This window comes from Spermophilus citellus (genome assembly GCF_964194105.1).
Source record: "Spermophilus citellus genome assembly, chromosome: 2".
NCBI classification, from domain to species: Eukaryota; Metazoa; Chordata; class Mammalia; order Rodentia; family Sciuridae; genus Spermophilus; species Spermophilus citellus.
The window spans coordinates 36,997,139-37,016,259 of NC_138183.1; the positions used below are offsets into that span (position 1 = coordinate 36,997,139).

Below are 19,121 nucleotides of genomic sequence, written 5' to 3' on the forward strand. Positions count from 1 at the left end.
TTTGAGCTTAAGCACTTTAGATCTGGAATTCTTAACCAGTTGATGCTTAAGCCTGCCCTCGGTAATCACCTGATGATGGATGGTACTATGGACTTTTAGTGCTAGTGAGGCAAGTTAGCTGGGCATATGAGATATAAAGGAGAAGTACCCCAGCAGACCCCTACACTGACGGAATTTTCAAATACTTGCTATTGTTAGCTGACAATACTCAAATTGCTTTGCTTTTATGCTTTTTTTTTTTTTTTTTTTTTTTTTTTTGGTAAAGGAAGCAGGACCCAGCCAGGCATAGTGGCACATGCCTATAATCCCAGCAAAGCAACTTGGGAGGCTGAGGCAGGAAGATTTCAAGTTCAAGACCACCCTCAATAACTTAGCAAGGCCCTAAGCAACTTAGTAAGACTCTGTTTCAAAATAATAAAAGGACTGGGAATGCAACTCAGAATCTTTTCTGTTAGGGGAAACAAAATAAGTATAATTGGGGTTAGGGATGTTGCTCAGTGGTAGAACACTTGACTAGCATACTTGAAGACCTCAGTGATGAAGTACCACTGGGTTCAATCCCCAGCACTACAAAAACAAAGAAATAAAATACAGTGTTAGTTAAAAAATAAGAATACTTAATCCAGATTTTGTCCAGGTAATATGCCAATATTTCAGAAAAATTCAATACTGATTCTTGTCTAATCTTTAAATTCTACATAAACACGTATAATATGTTTATGTATCTCTCAAATTGTATCTTCTTTTTGTAATATATTTTCCTGATTGTATATACTTTAGAATAGAGCTATTTTTCCTCTGTAAAAGGCCCCATGATTTAAAGGGTCATTTTTTTTCTTTTTTTAATTTTATTTTTTTTGGTGGGGTTTTTTTCTTTTTTGGAATTGGGGTTCAAACCGAGGGGCATTGCACCACTGAGCTACCAGCCTTTTTTATTATTTATTATTTTGTTATTTTTAATTATTTTTTATTTTGAGACAGGGTCTCGCTAAGTTGTATTTTATTTCTTTGTTTTTGTAGTGCTGGGGCTTGAACCCAGTGGTACTTCATCAAATTTGCAATCCTTCTGCCTCACCTCCTGAATTGCTGGGATTCTAGGCATGCATCACCTCGCCCAGCTCCATGGAGTTTTTGATAAGATGTACATAGGGAACAATAAAGAAATAAGGATGAAGGCATCAATCATTTTTATCATTATCTGGTTTTGTGCCCAGGTGCCCAATTTCTGGAAAATTGGACTAATGCTTGTGGTTTAAGCCTAGGGCCAAAGATAAGCCTTTAACTGATTCCAAGTCTGAATCTTGGAATAGTAGTACCTCTAGTGTGTCACATACTACAGTAATTACAGATGGTGACTGGAGTGCTCTGGCAACACTGTATGCAGAGAGAAGTGGCCAGGCTCACTCCTAAGAGTGAGACCCTGAGCCCATTGACCTACCTTGCTACATAGATAAAGTTAATATAAGAAGAGATGGCATGCATGGCTTCTGATAATCAGTGGTTCCTGCCCACTGGTAGGCATAGTGTGGTCACTGTCCTACATTCTAATCCTTCAGATGAGCAATTTTCCCTCCATTGTCTAGGAGAGGATGATAGAGAAGCTTTTCCCTCAAGTATCTTTAAATTGTTTTAAAATCATGCATTTAAATAAAATATTGGGCTGGATGTAGCTCAGTGGTAGAATGAACTCAGGGCCTTGCATGTGCTAAGCAAGCAATCTTCAGCACTGCAAAAAAAAAAAAAAAGTTTTAAAAATGTCCACTATGGTATCAGAATCGATTTGAATTTTCTTGGAGTTTTGCCCACATAGGTGGGAGTGCTGTCCAGCTGAGCTATTGTTACTGTAAATATGAGCAGAGTTGGGCAGAGGTTTTCTGATGGATGTCACTGGGGTGTGAAGAATGAGACCTTTCCACTTAGGATCTTCAGATTAAGGGACATAGACTGTAGGCCTGGGTTTAGCTCTTAATTGTTATTTAAGGTAAAGGTTTTTATTGTAGCATTAATAAAAGTATTTGTTTCATTGAATTTTGTTTCAAAAGCTCCAACTGTTTGAGTTCCAGGATGAATTGAAGTAGAGAGCTAGCCAGACATTTTAGATGCTCATCATTCCTGAAAAGACTTATGATTAAAATTATTATTTCCTCAATAACTGGTATGAGTTTTTATGGAGATTTCCTCAAGGGGGGTGGGTGGGAATACTTTCTAATGGTAATGGTTTCTTTGTCTCATATACCATTTAACAGTTGGTTCTTCTCATTTTCACAGGTAGCAAAGAGATGGTTAGAGTGATGCGGAAGAAGGGAATTGAGCATCATCCCAATTTTCGTGCAGTTAAACATGTCCCATTTGACCAGTTTATACAGCTGGTTGCGCATGCTGGTTGTATGATTGGGAATAGCAGCTGTGGGGTACGAGAGGTTGGTGCTTTTGGAACACCTGTGATCAACCTAGGAACACGTCAGATTGGAAGAGAAACAGGTGTTTACCTTTGCTTATATCTCAGTTGACTAGGCTTTCTATATTTCTGTGAGTTATCATAAGGTATGCTTATATTGGTGCTGGGCATATATTTTTGTGAGCAAGTGAGTGAATGAGGTGAATGACGAATAGCTTAAATCTGGAAATAGTCTATAAAAAGTACATAATGATTACCAAAATTTAAAGCTCTATTTATATTTTTATTGTCCTTGTAATATCAATTAGAGTTAAGTGGTTCTTAATTATGATCTTTGAAGGCTGTATTTGAGAATGTGGTTAAAAAAATGTGGTTGATGTGTCATGAGTATATGACACATACTGTACTACTCTTTCATACCATAGTCATGATTCTATGACACATAGTATACTACTCTTGTATCTTCTGGGCCTCATGAAGTCTCTTTAATCAGTACTTTAAATTATGGCAATTCTATGAAAGATGCTCCTTAGTAACTAAGGTATCAGGATTATTATTAATATGTTGAGCTAGATCCTGTTTTTAACATTAGTCCAAGTTCTAATACTATCTTCATGTAAATATATATCTGCAGTTAATGGTAAGACTTGTTCCAGCTCTGCTCTTTCTTCCATTCTTCATAATTGCTGCTCTTTCTTTTACCTTTACATCATCTCTCATTCCAGAACATTACTTTGCTTCTCACTTCATAGAGAAAATAGAAGCTGTGAGATGGAAATTGTTTCAAATTCAGAAAATGCCATGCCATGTGATAGACACTGGATTTGTTAGTAAATTAGACTAACAAGGACTGAGCTCTCATATAACTTAGATGTCATGGGAGGGGGAATGGATTATAAACAAAAATAAAAATATCAGGATTTCTGTGTGTCATACTGACGGTTACACAAAGTAATGTGATGAGCTGTATTAGGTTGGTAAGGAAAGGTATCTTGAGGAAATGACACTTAAGCTGAGACCTGAATGACAAAGTCAGCTTTGTGAAGAGCAGGGAGAAGCAGCGGGAATAGCCAGTGTGATGCCCTAAGGTGGAAACAAGTTTGATGTATTTGAAAAACAGAAGCGTCAGTGTGGCCATAAAGTAGTGGGCAAAAGGCAAAGAAGGGGGCAGACTTCTTTAAGCCAAAGTACTGGCTTACAAAATTTGTAATTTTTTCTAAGTATCATGGGAATCCAGTTAAGGGAGAGAATGGAATGCTATGGCTTGCACTTTGGAAAGATTACTGTGTCTTCTTATGGAGAAAATGGAGTGTGATAGGGCAAGAGGTGAAGCAGGGAGACAGACAGGGACTATTTGTGCAGATGAGAGAGAATAGTGGCTTAGACTAAATGGTAGTATTAGAGATGCAGAAGAATTGATTTGGGTTTTATTATAGTATTTGCTGATGCTTGGATGTGGGCTGTAAAAGAAAGGAATCATAGTCATGCCTAGATTTTTATATTGAGCAGTGGGGGTATATTTTCCAGATAAGGGAGTTCTGAGGGAGGAACAGATCTGGGGGAGGATGCAATTAAGAATTCTCTAATGGCTGTGTTATGTTCCCATGTCTATTAGATAACCACAGCAGAGATGGCATAAGCAACTAAATAGTTCAGGGAGAATTAGGGGTGGAGACAGAAATTTGAAAGTCATTGGCATATGGATGGTTATGTAGTTAGGACATCAGTTGAGCTGCTATCACAGAGACTTCTATCTGGCGTTTCTCTAACTCTTGCTATAGAATCTGTATTTTCATCATTAGGAAGGAGAAAAAGAGGGAAGATGCCCTTCCCTTTAAAGGCATGACTTAGAAGTTGCAAATACTTTTCACATTTACCAGGACTTAGTCACATGGCCATACTTAGCTAGTCTTTGGCTCGATGATCAGATGCTAAAAATTCCATTTCTAGAGTAAAAAAGAAAGATATCAAAGATAATGGCACTCTGCCCTAGATGGTATTTAAAACCAAGGACTAAATGAAATGAACCAGGGAGAGTTGTCAGAGAATGGAGTGTAGGACCAACCTCTGGAGCTCTTCAACATTAATAAGAGTTTTGGTGAAGAGGAAAGGCTAGCAAGGAAAATTGAAAAGGGCAGGGTGTATTGGTACATATCAGCAACTTGGGAGGATGATGCATTAGGATCCCAAGTTCAAGGCAGTCTTAGAGACTTTGTGAGATTGTCTCAGAATTAAAATAAATAAAAAATAAAAAGGGCTAGGGATGAAGCTGAGTGGTAAAGCACCCTTGGGTTCAATGCCCAGTACCCCAAACAAGGAAATTGAGGGCTGGGGATATAGCTCAGTTGGTAAAGTGCTTGCTTTACATGCAGAAGGCCCTGGGTTCAATCTCCAGCACCACAAAACACACACACACACACACACACACACACACACACCAAGAAAATTGAAAAGGAACTGCCAATGAGAGATCAGAGGAAAATGAGAATATGATATCATAATGCCCAGAAAATAGTGTTTTGAGGAGGTGGTGGTGAATGCTGCTGAGAGTTAAGTATGATGTGAAAGGAGAATTGAACACTGGATTTGGCAATGTGGTCTGTTGGTTTGTGTCTTTCTGTCTCCACTCTTACATAAATGTACGTGCCCATTCAGGACTCCTTTCCTTCTTATTTTCCTTTATAGTTGTGCATATGTGGTGATGATGAGGGTAGCGGAGAATGTGTGTGTCTCCTGCCTGTCCACTGCTCATCCTTCTAACTGTGCTCTAAGTCCCCTCCCCTCCTGCCTTCTCAGGGACTTGCCCATCAGGCATCCTTTCTCTTCCATGTATATTTAACCTCCTCATCTTAAACTTGCGTTGGCCTCTCAAATATTAAAAGCAAAAACAATCTCTCCTGTGACCTACACTCCTCTCCACTCTTCCACTCCTCTTAGCCAAGCCTGTTGAAAACGTGACCATTCTTACTATATTCCCTTTCTCAAATTGGTTAGGAAATGGAGGAAGAGAAAGTGCTACCTGAATAGCTCACCGGCAATTGACTGGCCAGTCATATCTGACCAGTTGATTGAATGATTGGCTAAGGAGATGGAAGACAGGGCAGGTTGAGAGTGGGCTTGACAGATGTCTAGGCAAGTGGGATGTGGATGCTGGATTAATCCACCTTATTTATTTCAATAAATAAACAAAACCATGATTTATTCTCTTTGGGAATAAAGAATCCTAGTGCCCTTAAATGTTTGATATATGGAAATCTTGCAGAATGCTCTGTAGTCCTTCTGAGTTTTAGGACTAAATTATGAATTCATTATACTGCCAACTTCTTTATTCTTTAGAGAGTCTCATGTCCAAATCATTAAAATGTGACATGATTTACCTAGGGGAGAATGTCCTTCATGTCCGGGATGCTGACACTCAAGACAAAATATTGCAAGCACTGCACCTTCAGTTTGGTAAACAATACCCTTGGTGAGTATACAACCTCTTTTTTTAAGTATTTTAAAAGGGGAAATAGTTCAGGCACCACTTTAAAGTTGCCGTGGACCAGTGTTTAGTCCCCATCTTAACAACTTTTCTTCTCATGCCCAGGGCTCCCTAGCTGCCGGTGAGATGGGAATGGCAGATATCTTACCCCTTATTATTGTCCCAAGGGTTCTAATGTAGAATTTATTTTTTAAACTTGTCTCAGTTAATTATACAGTACTTTGGCTAGAAAATACTATTTTAACCTAATTTGACTTTCTAGAAGTATTACAAAATAGTGTAACTAATTTTCTTAAAAAATATTCTAGTCAGGGGCAGGGGTTGTGGTTCAGTGGTAGGGCAGTTGTCTAGCATGTGCGAGGCACTGGATTTGATTCTCAGCACTGCATATAAATAAATAAAATAAAAATCCACCAATAACTAAAAAAATATTAAAAAAAAATTCTAGGGCTGGGGGTTGTGGCTCAGTGATTGAGTGCTTGCGTGCTTGCTTTGCATTCAGGAGGCACTGGGTTCGAACCTCAGCACCACATAAATAAATAAGTAAATAAATAAAGAGGGGCTGGGGATGTGGCTCAAGCGGTAGCGCGCTCGCCTGGCATGCGTGCGGCCCGGGTTCGATCCTTAGCACCACATACCAACAAAGATGTTGTGTCCGCCGAGAACTAAAAAATAAATATTAAAAAATAAATAAATAAATAAAGATATTGTGTCTATTAAAAAAATTCTAGTTCAGAATTTTGATTAATTTTGGCTGTCCTTTCTACTTCAAATTGATGAATTTTCTCAGAAAGGTAAAGATAAAACTTCTAAAAAAGCAAGACAAAAATGCAGACACTTAGTTATTCTATTGCTGCAGAGATCCAGATGTCATTTTATTTAGTTATGTATAATTATGATTTCCAATTTTTTAATTGACAGATAACATTGTGAATCATCATATGTCGTGTACATGATGCTTTGAAATTGTGCAACACACACATTGCACAAATGTTATTTTATTTTGGTTTATGTATTTATAAATTATTTTTTGCAATGATGAGGATCAAACCCAGGGCCTCATGAATTCTAGGCAAACACTATTCCTTTGAGGTACACTCCCAGACATGTTATTTTATTTTTAATTTTTTTCTTTTTAGTTACACATGACAATAGAATGTATTTTGACATATTATATATACATGTAGTATAACTTCCCATTCTTTGTGGTTGTACATGATAAGAAGTTTCACATCGTGTATTCATATATGAACATAGGAAAGTTATGTCTGATTATTCTACTGTCTTTCCCATTCCCATCTCCCCTCCTTCCCCCCCATACCCTGCTGTCCAATCTGCATATCAGAGAGAACATCGGGCCTTTGTTTTTTGGGGGATTGCCTTATTTCACCTAGCATGGTAGCTTCCAGTTCCTCTATTTACTGGAAAATGCCATAATTTCATTCTTCTTTATGGCCGAGTAAATATTCCATTATGTACATATACCATCCAGAATGTTATTTTAAAAAGGAGCAACACAAACTATTTTTACCTGAACCTTCAGATTTCATTAAACCACACCCTCAACATCACTTAATGTATACAGTTAATTTAATTGTTTTGGATATTGTAGTTCAAAGATATATGGAGATGGAAATGCTGTTCCAAGGATTTTGAAGTTTCTCAAATCTATTGACCTTCAAGAGCCATTGCAAAAGAAATTCTGCTTTCCTCCTGTGAAGGAGAATATCTCTCAAGATATCGACCATATTCTTGAAACTCTAAGTGCCTTGGCTGTTGATCTTGGTGGAACGAACCTCCGAGTTGCAATAGTCAGCATGAAGGTATACTCACTGCTCAGCTCTTAATTTTGCATCCCATTTGAGTAATTGAGTTTTAAAATGTATAGTTGGAAGACAGGACTAGAAACATACAAGAGTGTGTAATCATTTGCCTATAGTATTGATTTTGAATCTATTACAATGTTTGTCTTGTTTATCAACTATTAACATTTCAAAGAAGTAAATTTTCAGGGAATTCAAGGTAGCAGACTTGAATGAACAATGGGGAGAAAAGACACTTTTAGGCATCAGAGAGGGCTTTTGCCACCCAGGAGACCTGAAAGTATCGGAGTAGTCACAGTGGAATAGAGTGTGAAGTATGCTGATCACCATCTCCACCCAGCCAAGAGCACGTGCATCTGCATGGGGTGAAAGAAGTTGCTTCTTCTCTCAGATATTGTCAGATAGATGGGTTCTCCACTTTGCATTTTTATAAGTATATTCTTTATTGAAGAGAGCATATCTTTATTAACTAGACATCAACACAGCATTGACAGGCTGAGAGTGCCTTCATGATCTCTGAATGACTTAATGAGGAAAAACCTTTGTTTGACATTATAAAGTTTTAGAAGTGCACAAGAAATAGCAAAGATTTTAAAAACAAAAATACAGGAAGCTTGTTAATATCATTAATCAAAAATACAGAAAAGCAAAACAAAACATACTTTTCCTAAGAGAAACTAAAAGGCCTCCCTTATACTTTTTTTTTTTTTTTTTTTTTTTTAGTGCCAGGAATCAAACCCTGGACCTCGCACGTGCACGTTAGGCAAGTGCTCTATCATGGAGCTACACCACAGTCCCATAAACACTTAAGAAAAAAAGTTAATAGAACAATATTTTCTTAATCTGAAGAGGATTTATTTCTTATCCATGGCCAGTATTCTTTGTGAAATTCTAGAGGCATTCCTGTTGAAATCAAGAAAAAAAGTCTTTTGCAACATTATTTTAATATAATTCTGAAAATTACAAAGGGAAAAAATAAGGAATAGCAAAAATGGAGATTGCGGACAGAATAAAACAAAAATATTATTTAGACAATTTGAAGAAATCAGCTAACTTATAGGGTTAATAAGATAATCAAATAACATGGTTGGATATTATGAAAAATATGTAAGTATCAATAATTTTCTACCTAGGTGAAATTGTAGACAAAGATTTTAATTTCCCTTTAGGTGGTGTTTGTTGACTCCCCTGCATATTTAGCATTACTTGGAAGCTTTAAGAAAACACAGATGCCTGGCTCCCACCCCAGACTAATAAAATTGGAATTTCTGGGGATGGGTGGACATATCAGTATTTGTTAAGAGTAGATTCTGATATACAGTGAGGTTGGGAAACACTCCTCTAGATTGCTTTAAAAATTTTTTTTTTAATTTGTACTTTTTAGTTATAAATGACAGTAGAATGTATTTTGACGTGTCATATATACATGAAATATAATTTCCCATTCTAACGGCTGTACATGATGTGGAGTTACACTGGTTGTGTATTCTTATATGAACACAGGAAAGTTATGTTTGATTCATTCTACTGTCTTTCCCATTCTCATACCCCAGATTGATTTTTAATGACTGTTATTAGTAATAGTTTTAGCCCTTATATTGATATGTAAAAATCCCTTAATAACAAAAGAATTTAAAGAGAAAAAGAGACTCTATTCAAAACAACTACTCCTGAAGAATAATCAAAACCAGAAAACTATGTAATGTACATAAAGAAAATTATAAAACTTTACTATAAAATATAAAGGCCTAAAAAAGTGTCCTTGGTGAAAGTACTGAATATTTCAAAAATGTCAGTAGTCCCCAAATTGGATTATAAATTTAATATAATTCTAGTCAATATTCCAATGGGATTTTGAAATTAAATAAAATTATCATAAATCACAGGTTTTTTTTTAAGTTTAGCATTATTCTTTTTTTTTTTTAAGAGTGAGAGAGAGAGGAGAGAGAGAGAGAGAGAGAGAGAGAGACAGAGAGAGAGAGAGAATTTTTAATATTTATTTTCAGTTCTCGGCGGACACAACATCTTTGTTGGTATGTGGTGCTGAGGATCGAACCCGGGCCGCACGCATGCCAGGCGAGCGCGCTACCGCTTGAGCCACATCCCCAGCCCCTAGCATTATTCTTAAATTAATACATAAGTGAGCTAGTGTGGCAGCATACGCCTGTAATCCTAGCTACTCTGGAGGCTGAGGCAGGAGGATCATAAGTTCAAGGCCAGCCTGAGCAATTTAGAGTCCCTGTCTCAAAATAAAAAGGGCTGTGATGAAGACTTGGACAAAACACTAATATCGTTTCTAAGAGCTCAAGGATCTCTTCTTTGGGCATGACCCCACTACCCATTAAAGTGCCCATCTGGGTGAACTAAAAACTGTGTAGAAATTCCTGTTTGTTCCTGCTAACACTTGAAGATAGGGCTTCTGTCTGCCTTCCATATATAGGAAGCAGGAACCTAACTTCCAAAAGCAGCAATTAATTAATCCAGGTGGATTACACATAGACCAACCCACATTCTGTTTTATAATTTGTATTTCCTTGACACTACTGAGCTTCTCATCACTTGTGTTATGCTCTGTTTAGTCACTTCTATATAAAGTAAAGTTGAGTTTACATCACCTTGTTTCTTAGTGCAATAATATACTGCTGATGAAAACTTTTCCTTACCAATTACTTAGCATGCTGGAGGCCCTGGGTTCATTGCCAGTACCAAAATAAAATAATAAAAATATACAAGTGAGATGAATTAAGAAAAAATATAAAAATAGGAACAAAAAATAGGAGGGATTATCCCTGTTTGGTCTTAAAACATCATAAAGCACAGTAATTTAAACAATGTGCTCAGCATGGAAATTTATCCTGAGTAAATAGGATAAATTGGTTTCAGTTGCAGGGGATGATTAAAATTCAAGTAGGATAACTATTTAGTTGCCCTAGAATTTAAACAAAAAAATTATGTCAATCAAAAAGTGTAAAATATGACCTTTTAGTGAATGAGATTCAGGTTAGCCAATGTTCACCTTAAGCTTAAAAAGGGGTCCATTTCATTGGCTGTGGAGTTGTTGCTTCAGCAACTTTGTATCAAGATGGATTCCCAAGAAAATACTTAGGCTTATTCCATGGCTGGAATCCAATCATCTAAATTTGCATCTAAGTCATCCAAGCCTGTGGTATAGCACTGTGTGATAGGCTCCTTAGCTAAGTGAGATAGATCTTATTGTTTTTTCTTTTGTAGGGTGAAATAGTTAAGAAGTATACTCAGTTCAATCCCAAAACCTATGAAGAGAGAATTAATTTAATCCTACAGATGTGTGTAGAAGCTGCAGCAGAAGCTGTAAAACTGAATTGCAGAATTTTGGGAGTAGGTAAGATGGTAAATTACAAATCCAAGAAATATTCATCTTAATGTACAGTCTACTGAGTTCTGAATATCATGTCATGGTCTGCCTGTGTACAGATGGCTCTGGTCCTATCTGTATACCCAAAGCATGGTGACTTCCTGGGATGCTGACAAGTATTATGGGAGAAGCACTGATAGTTCTGTAAATCTGTGGGGAGCTATAGATTTACTGTCTAATATTTATAAAACTGTCTAATATTTCCTTGTAGTCCTTGGCAATGTTTGTATTGAGATCTTGGGTGAATTAATGTGTGTGTGTGTTAATCTTTTTTGTAGTGCTGCTTTTATAATTTTTATTTCCTTGACACTACTGAGCTTCTCATCACTTGTGTTATACTCTATTTAGTCACTTCTATATAAAGTAAAGTTGAGTTTATATCACCTTGTTTCTTAGTGCAATAATATATTGCTGATGAAAACTTTTCCTTAAATAATGCTTATACATGCTAGGCAAGCAGCTGTACCAATAAGCTACATCACCAGCTCTAATTTGTGTTCTGAGCTGAGAAAGTTGGCATGCCTTCCTAAGATTGCTAATCAGAATTATTTTCCTTGTGTTTGTGGTGGAGCTCAGGCATTTCCACAGGTGGCCGTGTAAATCCTCAGGAAGGAATTGTGCTGCATTCAACCAAACTGATACAAGAATGGAACTCTGTGGATCTCAGGACCCCCCTCTCTGACACTTTGCATCTCCCCGTGTGGGTAGACAATGATGGCAATTGTGCTGCCATGGCAGAAAGGAAATTTGGCCAAGGAAAGGGACTGGAAAACTTTGTTACACTTATCACAGGCACAGGTAAGAGAGGAAGGGAAGGAGCTAGAATGTGTATTGGAACTAGTCTTCAACCTCAGCTAAGCAGTTACAACTCTGCCTTAGTCTTTGCTTCCAGCTTGAGTATGTCCTGAAGGTGAACCACAGGTAAGAGCTTAAGGCTTTCCCAGGTGTTTTCTAAGCATGTGCCCAGCGCTAGGCTTGCCTATGGCCTTCTAAATTTCTAGGAACTTGTCGTACATAGTCAGAGTTCTTATTCCCCCAAACTTCTCATTCTTCAGCTTTTCCTCCTGTTTTTTTAGTCTATTACATGTCTCGGCCGCTTTGTTCTAGGCACTAGAGACTGATACATTTTATCTTTAAATGCCTTTTACAAACACCTGTGTATAACTCCCCTCAGCATTGAACAGTTCCCAGTTAGGTGAGAGATAAGGAGCTCTTGGAACTGGTCTTCCAGGGAACTACCAGCTAAGTCAAAACAACCACAATTTTTTTGAGAACCAGTTGATTCTGCTTCCTCAGGTACTGGTATCTATATGCCAGAACTGGGAATGGGGCTGTTGTTCAAGGTCACTTCCAAGCTAGGGAGTGGGTGGGTCCAGGTTAAGTTAAATTAAAAATCAGACTGAGATAAACTGTTTTCCTTCTTCCTTTCCATGCTGTAAATCTTTGGTTAAGTTTCAGGAGTTGTAAAACAAGTTGATTCTGACAGCCTTGCTTAAGTGGCAGGATGAAGTTTTGAAGTTCCCTACTTTTGTCATTTTCATTGATGTCCAAATTTGGTTTTCCTGTTTTATTTTTAATTTTATTTTTATTGTATATATTTAAGGAGAACAATTTTATTTTTTTAAATGAGGAAAGTAGATTCATCTAATGAAGTAGTTAGGTTAGAATATGCCTAAGCTTAACACTTGTGTGTGCTTAAACTCTGCACTATATTACCTCTCCCTTTGAAGTCATGCACTTTAGCTCATATAGTTCCTCCCTTTTCTTGGATGTGGTTTTAGCTAACTTGGATACCATTTCCTAGTTCAGAGTAGTTAACAAGCTGTAAATCAGAGGGGTGGTGACAGATGGAAGGACAGCTCTTAAAAGCAGAGCTTTCTAAGCCAAGATCCCCGTATTCCTTAATAATTCCTAAATTCCATTCGAAAGATGATTGTTTATATTCATAACATTTGAATTGAATTTTTAGTTATAGCATCATCAAGAAGAGACAAAACCAGGGGCCAGGGTTGTGGCTCAGTGGTTGAGTGCTTGCCTAACATGCGTGAGGCACTGGGTTTGATCCCCGCCACCACATAAAAAAAATAAATAAATAAAAACAAATAAAATAAAGGTTAAGAGAGAGAGACAAAATCATATTCATATTCTCTGCTTCAGAGAAGCAGGTGATGTGTGACATATTTTGGAATTTTTTAAATATTTATTTTTCTATTTATAGGTGGACATGATGTCTTATTTTACTTTATGTGGTGCTGAGGATCGATTCCAGTGCCTCACACATGCTAGACGGGCACTCTACCTCTGACTCACAACCCCAGCCTACATTTTTTTGATTTTTTCTTTTTTGGTGGTACTGAGGATCCTTGCATGCACTCAGGTCCTTGTGCATGCAAGGCTGAGCTATGTCCAACTGAGCTATGTCCCCAGCCCTATTTTGGATTGTTTTATCTTGGCTTTCCTCAGAGCGAAAGCATGAGTTGGGTATAGTGGTGGCACATATCTGTAATCCCAGGTACTCAGGAGGCTGAGGAAGGTGGATCACAAGTTTGAGGCCAGCCTCAGCAACTTAGTAAAGCCCTATCTCAAAAAATAATAAGGAGGGCTGGGGATGTGGCTCAAGTGGTAGCGCGCTCGCCTGGCATGTGTGCGGCCTGGGTTCGATCCTCAGCACCACATACAAACAAAGATGTTGTGTCTGCCGAGAACTGAAAAATAAATATTTAAAAAAATTCCCTCCCCCTCTCTCTCTCTCCCTCCCTCTCCTCTTTCTTAAAAAAAAAAAAAAATAATAAGGACTTGGGATGTATTTGAGTGGCAGAACACCCTAGGTTCCATCCCCAGTACTGGGGTTAGGGGATAAGCAGAGCCTGGTAACAACCATTTGGGTATAGGTATTTTCTTTAGGAGATAAACCTGAGAAGCAGGAGGGAGTGGGAAAAGTGAAACACAGTAGGAGAAAAGCCATTAAAGGAAGCATTATCAAAGTGGCCTTAAGGGCAGTGGGGGTTGAAATCTCCCACAACCTGAAAAAGCCTATAGAGCAGAGTGCAGAATTGTCTACTTGTACATGCTGGCTCCCATCTCACCTGGTGAGGGCTGCCTCTTGGCACTGTGCCTTCATGGCTGAGTGGGCTCTTACTGTGGTGTGGGAGGTGGCCATGGTGCGCAGAGATAGGCAGCGTGTGCTTGAAGGGGGTAAGCCATCAATACTAGGTGAGCCAGGCGCCCTGAACGGTCTGCCATAGCTATTTGAAACTGGAGTGAACCAAGCAGATGTGACACAGGTATCCAAAGATCTGCTAAAAATATTTCCTTTCAAAATGCTGCCAAATAAAGTTTTGGTGCAATACTACATTTCAACTGTCTAAAAAAGCAAGCATTGGAAAACTTTGCTAAACCATCGAGGCATTGCCACATCATAGATTTTTGTCTCTTAATGCAGGAATTGGTGGTGGGATCATCCATCAGCATGAATTGATCCATGGAAGCTCCTTCTGTGCTGCAGAACTTGGCCACCTTGTTGTGTCTCTGGATGGGCCCGACTGTTCTTGCGGAAGCCATGGATGCATTGAAGCATATGCTTCTGGAATGGCCTTGCAGCGGGAAGCCAAAAAGCTACATGATGGTTGGTATCTTTCCCCTTAGGGATTAAGTAACCAAATAGTAGACAAGTATCCAAAGAGCCGTACACTGAAGCCAGGACTTTTAACCTTTTCACTTCCTAGAGGAAGAGCAGGGCTCCCTCCTGATGTTCCACTGATGCTTGGCTCTGACCCAAATTAACACTCTCCCTCTCCGGGGATAGAGGTGGACAGGGGCCTAGAGGTCTAAGACATAAGGGATGATTTCTTTTAGTTTTGTTTCAGCCATTAGCACAGGGCGGGTACATTTTAATTAAGCAAAAAATGAACATCTTACAGTTTTTGAACTGAGAGATCTCTTTGAATTACAGCTGTTTCTAGACATGTTATGCAAGTCAGGATGGACAGATTCAATTAATGTCATTATTACATATTGTGCTAAAGCCACTGAGCATTAAGGCCAAGGAACACAAATACAAGTAAGCAGGACACTGCAAGTGCCACTTCACCCTCTGCACAGGGAGGGAGTGCCAGGTGCCTTCCTGGGAGTTGAACATCAGAACCAAAGAGTTAATCAAGCAAGTGTGGGTGGTCAGGGGAGCTCTTCTAGGCATGAAAACAGTGGCATGGGTACATAAAGGGCAAGACTTGGCATAGTGTAGCAGGAGAAAAGCCATTAACAAATAGTATAGGAAAGACGCAGACAGATCTGAATTTTAGATTCTTCACTAAACTCCTAACTTAGCAGTTGAACAGAGAATGGCTTTAGGTGGGACAGTTCTGGAGTGACTTTCAGTTTTCTGGTTGGACAGCTCAGGGGTGGGAATGTTGACTTGGTATAGGCATGTTAGAATACCGAGGTCAAACGTGTTCAGAAGTGGGTTGGCAAGGCAAAAAATTATTCTGCAGAAGGGTGTGCCCTCAGAGGGAATCAGGAGAGCAGGCACACCAGGACAGCCAGTCCACCTGCTTTTATCCGTAATACAGCGCTCCCTCTTGCCCCTATTGGAGGAGGGGGGTTATGATCTATGGGATTAGCAATTTTTAAAATTGGGGCAAGCAAAGGGAAGGACTGTAGTTAAAAATGCCTACAATTGGATCCAATTAAGGCTGAATACTATATTCTGAAAATGGACAAGATGATGGTTGGGTACCTGGAGGACATCCAGGTAGAAATGCTTACGAGGCAGCTGAACACTGTCACTCAGGACTAAGCTAGAAAGAGGGACTAGAAATCGTCAATATGGAGGTGGTAGTTAAGCCTATGAATGAGACCAGGGAATGAGGCAAGCCAGAGTCAAGGATGGAATGCTGAGCAGCATCAGCATTGGAGGGGCAGGGAGAGAGGCGTGGGGGTGGGGGGAGCCAGAAAAGGGAAAACTTCATAGAACCAACCAAAAAAAACGAGTGTTTCAGAGGGTGTAGTCAGTAATGTTAAGTGCTACTTATGAGAATTTTGATAAAGTTCATTGGCTATGGCCACAAGGACATCATTTGATGCCCTTACAACTGTGTTCATGTTTGAATGTTGGGTTTCATTTTCTCCCTAGAGAGCCTGTTTAAATGATTTTTTTCCCCTGGTGAGGGTGAAACTTCCCTACCACAGATGTATTTTTTATGTTCCACATGTATATCTATACTTTATACATAAAATGAGGGAAGCCAAAAAGCTACATGATGGATGGTATCTTTTTTTGCTTCAGAACCAATCTGTAAGCATGTACTGGTGGGACAGAAACCATGGGAATGGAAGTGAAGGTTTGGAATGTAGGAGAACAGGTGTGGAGTAGCAGCCATAGAGTCTCTGAACAGGTGGGAAGAAATGAGTTGCAAAGGTAGATGCCAGGTAGATGGCAAGAACAAAAATGTGCAAGCACTGATTGATTTGTAGGTGGGGGCAGACAAGTACAGGAATCCAGCCTGGTGGCATCTTTTATCAGAGAAGTAAGAAGTGTGGAAATGTATTGGTGAAGGTATAGAAGAACAATGAGAAAGTGAGAACTGGTAAATTCGAGGCTCAGGAAAGATAGGAGAAATCCGTTGGTATCTAGGTAGTTGTCTGCATGATTGGGGATTTTCTTCCTTCAGAGCCTAGAATAATAGATTGGGCTGGAGATTGATCTGGATTGGTGACTGGCAGAAAGATAAAGACCACAAGTAATAGAAATCTCTACTGTTTATTTAGCATTTACTCTAGCCAGCACTGTTAAGTACTTAATAATCCATTATCTCATTTGATCTCTGAAATGACCCTAGGTACTATTGCCCCAGTATTCTAGAAGGGAGGAATATATAGTGATGAAGTGACATGGGGAGGTCTATGCAGTTAGTAGTGGCAGAGCTGGAACCGCACCCAGGCCTGACTGCTCCGCAGTTGCTGTGCCGTGCTGCCCTAGAACATTGGGCACTGAAGTAGTGTGGCACTGCTTCTGGGGTAGATGAGGATGGAACTGAATTAAGGAGCCTGATCATTTGTGGGGACAGAATACTTTAAAGACTCCAGTATTAGAAGTGAAAAGCAAGGGAGCCAGAGGGCTAGAAGACTGTCATCACATTTGAGATTTTTCCCAGCTATAGAAGTTTTGGATTATGTATAGCCAGTTATCAAGAGGGCAGCAAAGGCTTTGGGGGCAATATATATGGATGTTTATGAATAATAAAGTTTTGCATGATGTGTCCACGGGGCTGGGAATTGAACTCAGGGCCTTGTGCATGCTAGGCAAGTGCTCTACTACTGAGCTTCATCTTCAGCCCTGCAACTATAAACAGAAAGCACCTCACTCGGGGCTTGCTGCCCATAAGCACATAAGCTTGGCCTCTCCCCAGGGCTGCCCACAGCTCACTAACAACTGCTTCTCCTCACTCTCTTCACTCGGCTCAGAGGACCTGCTCTTGGTGGAAGGGATGTCAGTGCCAAAAGATGAAGCCGTGGGTGCACTCCACCTCATCCAAGCTGCGAAACTTGGCAATGCGAAGGCCCAGAGCATCTTAAGAACAGGTGAGCCAATGGCTCCAGGCAGCCATGCCACAGGGAGTGTTCTCAGATACCAGGGCTGTGGCAGAGAACCCTCAGTTTCCCTCGGGGAAACCAGTATTCTGCATTCTGTTCAGAGGTACTTTTCCTATTTTCTGGGGAGGAAAAAAAAAAAAAAAGAAATGTATTAAAGGCATTTGCCAGCAGCAGTACTTTTATAAATAGGTGTTTGGTTTTACAATTTTGATAATACTATAGGATAGAGAAATATCAAAGAGCAGTAAGAAAAAGTATTACTTTAAAGTTTTACCATTCAGAGATACCAATTATTAGTATTTCTTTTGAGCCTTTCTATTCCTTTTCTGTTCATTTTTTACATAGTTGAGATTATATTCTGCAGTATATGCCATTTTATACTTCTTTTGGAGACTCATTTTTCACTTCAAGATATCACATGATTTGGGCTGGGGTTGTGACTCAGTAGCAGAGTGCTTGCCTAGCATGTGTGAGGCACTGGGTTTGATTCTCAGCACCACATATAAAAAATAAAAAATAAAGGTCCATTAAAAAAAAGATATCACATGATGTGGGGCTGGGGTTGTAGCTCAATGGTAGAGCACATGCCTAGCATGTGTAAGGCACTGGGTTTGAATCTCAGCACCACATATAAATAAATAAATAAAGGTCCATTGACAATTTTCTAAAAAATATTTTTTAAAAAAAGACATCACATGATAGTTTTCATATTAAGAATAAGTCACAGGGCTGGGGGCAGTGGCACACACCTGTAATCCCAGCAGCTTGGGAGGCTGAGGCAGGAGGATCGTGAGTTCAAAGCCAGCCTTAGCAACAGTGAGGCACTAAGCAACTCAGTGAAAACCTGTCTCTAAATAAAATACAAAATAGGGCTGGGATGGGGCTCAGAGGTTGAGTGCCCCTGAGTTTAATCCCCCATACCAAAAGGAATATATTAAAAATAAATAAATAAATAAATAAATAAATCATGGGGAGTAGGGATATAGCCCAGTTGGTAGAGTGCTTGCCTTGCATGCACAAGGCCCTGGGTTCAATCCCCAGCACCACATTAAAAAAAATAAATAAATAAATCATGAGCAGGGTACAGTGGCACATGCCTATGAAGCTAGCAACTCGGGAGGTTGAGGCAGAAGGACTGCAAGTTCAAGGCTAGCCTCAGCAACTTAGTGAGACTCTGTCTCAACAACAACAAAAAGAATAAATCATGGCACACACCAATATTTCCAGCTACTTGGGAGGCTGAGGCAGGAGGCTCGATTGAGCCCTGGAGTTCAGAGCCAGCCTGGGCCACATAACAAGATCTCTTGTCTCTTAAAAAAAGAACAATTCATGAACAGCTATCAAAATATTGCTCCCCATTACTTAGTATGAATATACTTTACCATTACTGGCCACTGGCTCTTTCCTACCTCCTTCCTTGGTGTTTTTAGT

At 39.3% G+C, this 19,121-nt stretch overlaps 2 protein-coding genes across 4 annotated transcripts in view; one reads left to right on the forward strand and one right to left on the reverse strand.

Annotated features, from left to right (window-relative positions):
- Positions 1-19,121, forward strand: part of GNE (glucosamine (UDP-N-acetyl)-2-epimerase/N-acetylmannosamine kinase) — a 57,598-nt gene that overhangs the window by 25,759 nt on the left and 12,718 nt on the right. For all 3 annotated transcript variants that reach the window (XM_081273681.1, XM_081273679.1, XM_081273680.1), the window contains 7 exons: positions 2,269-2,481; positions 5,780-5,867; positions 7,495-7,705; positions 10,937-11,066; positions 11,676-11,897; positions 14,542-14,724; positions 17,562-17,678. In XM_081273681.1, coding sequence (XP_081129807.1) covers positions 2,269-2,481; positions 5,780-5,867; positions 7,495-7,705; positions 10,937-11,066; positions 11,676-11,897; positions 14,542-14,724; positions 17,562-17,678 — 1,164 coding nt within the window. The remainder of the gene's footprint in view (positions 1-2,268; positions 2,482-5,779; positions 5,868-7,494; positions 7,706-10,936; positions 11,067-11,675; positions 11,898-14,541; positions 14,725-17,561; positions 17,679-19,121) is intronic.
- The window catches only part of CLTA (clathrin light chain A), a 28,181-nt gene continuing 26,765 nt past the window's right edge, over positions 17,706-19,121 (reverse strand). The window contains exons 5-6 of the mRNA XM_081273779.1: positions 18,906-19,000; positions 17,706-17,809 (exon numbers count right to left, since the gene is read on the reverse strand). Of these exons, the coding sequence (XP_081129905.1) occupies positions 17,721-17,809; positions 18,906-19,000 (184 nt within the window). The 3' untranslated portion in view covers positions 17,706-17,720. The remainder of the gene's footprint in view (positions 17,810-18,905; positions 19,001-19,121) is intronic.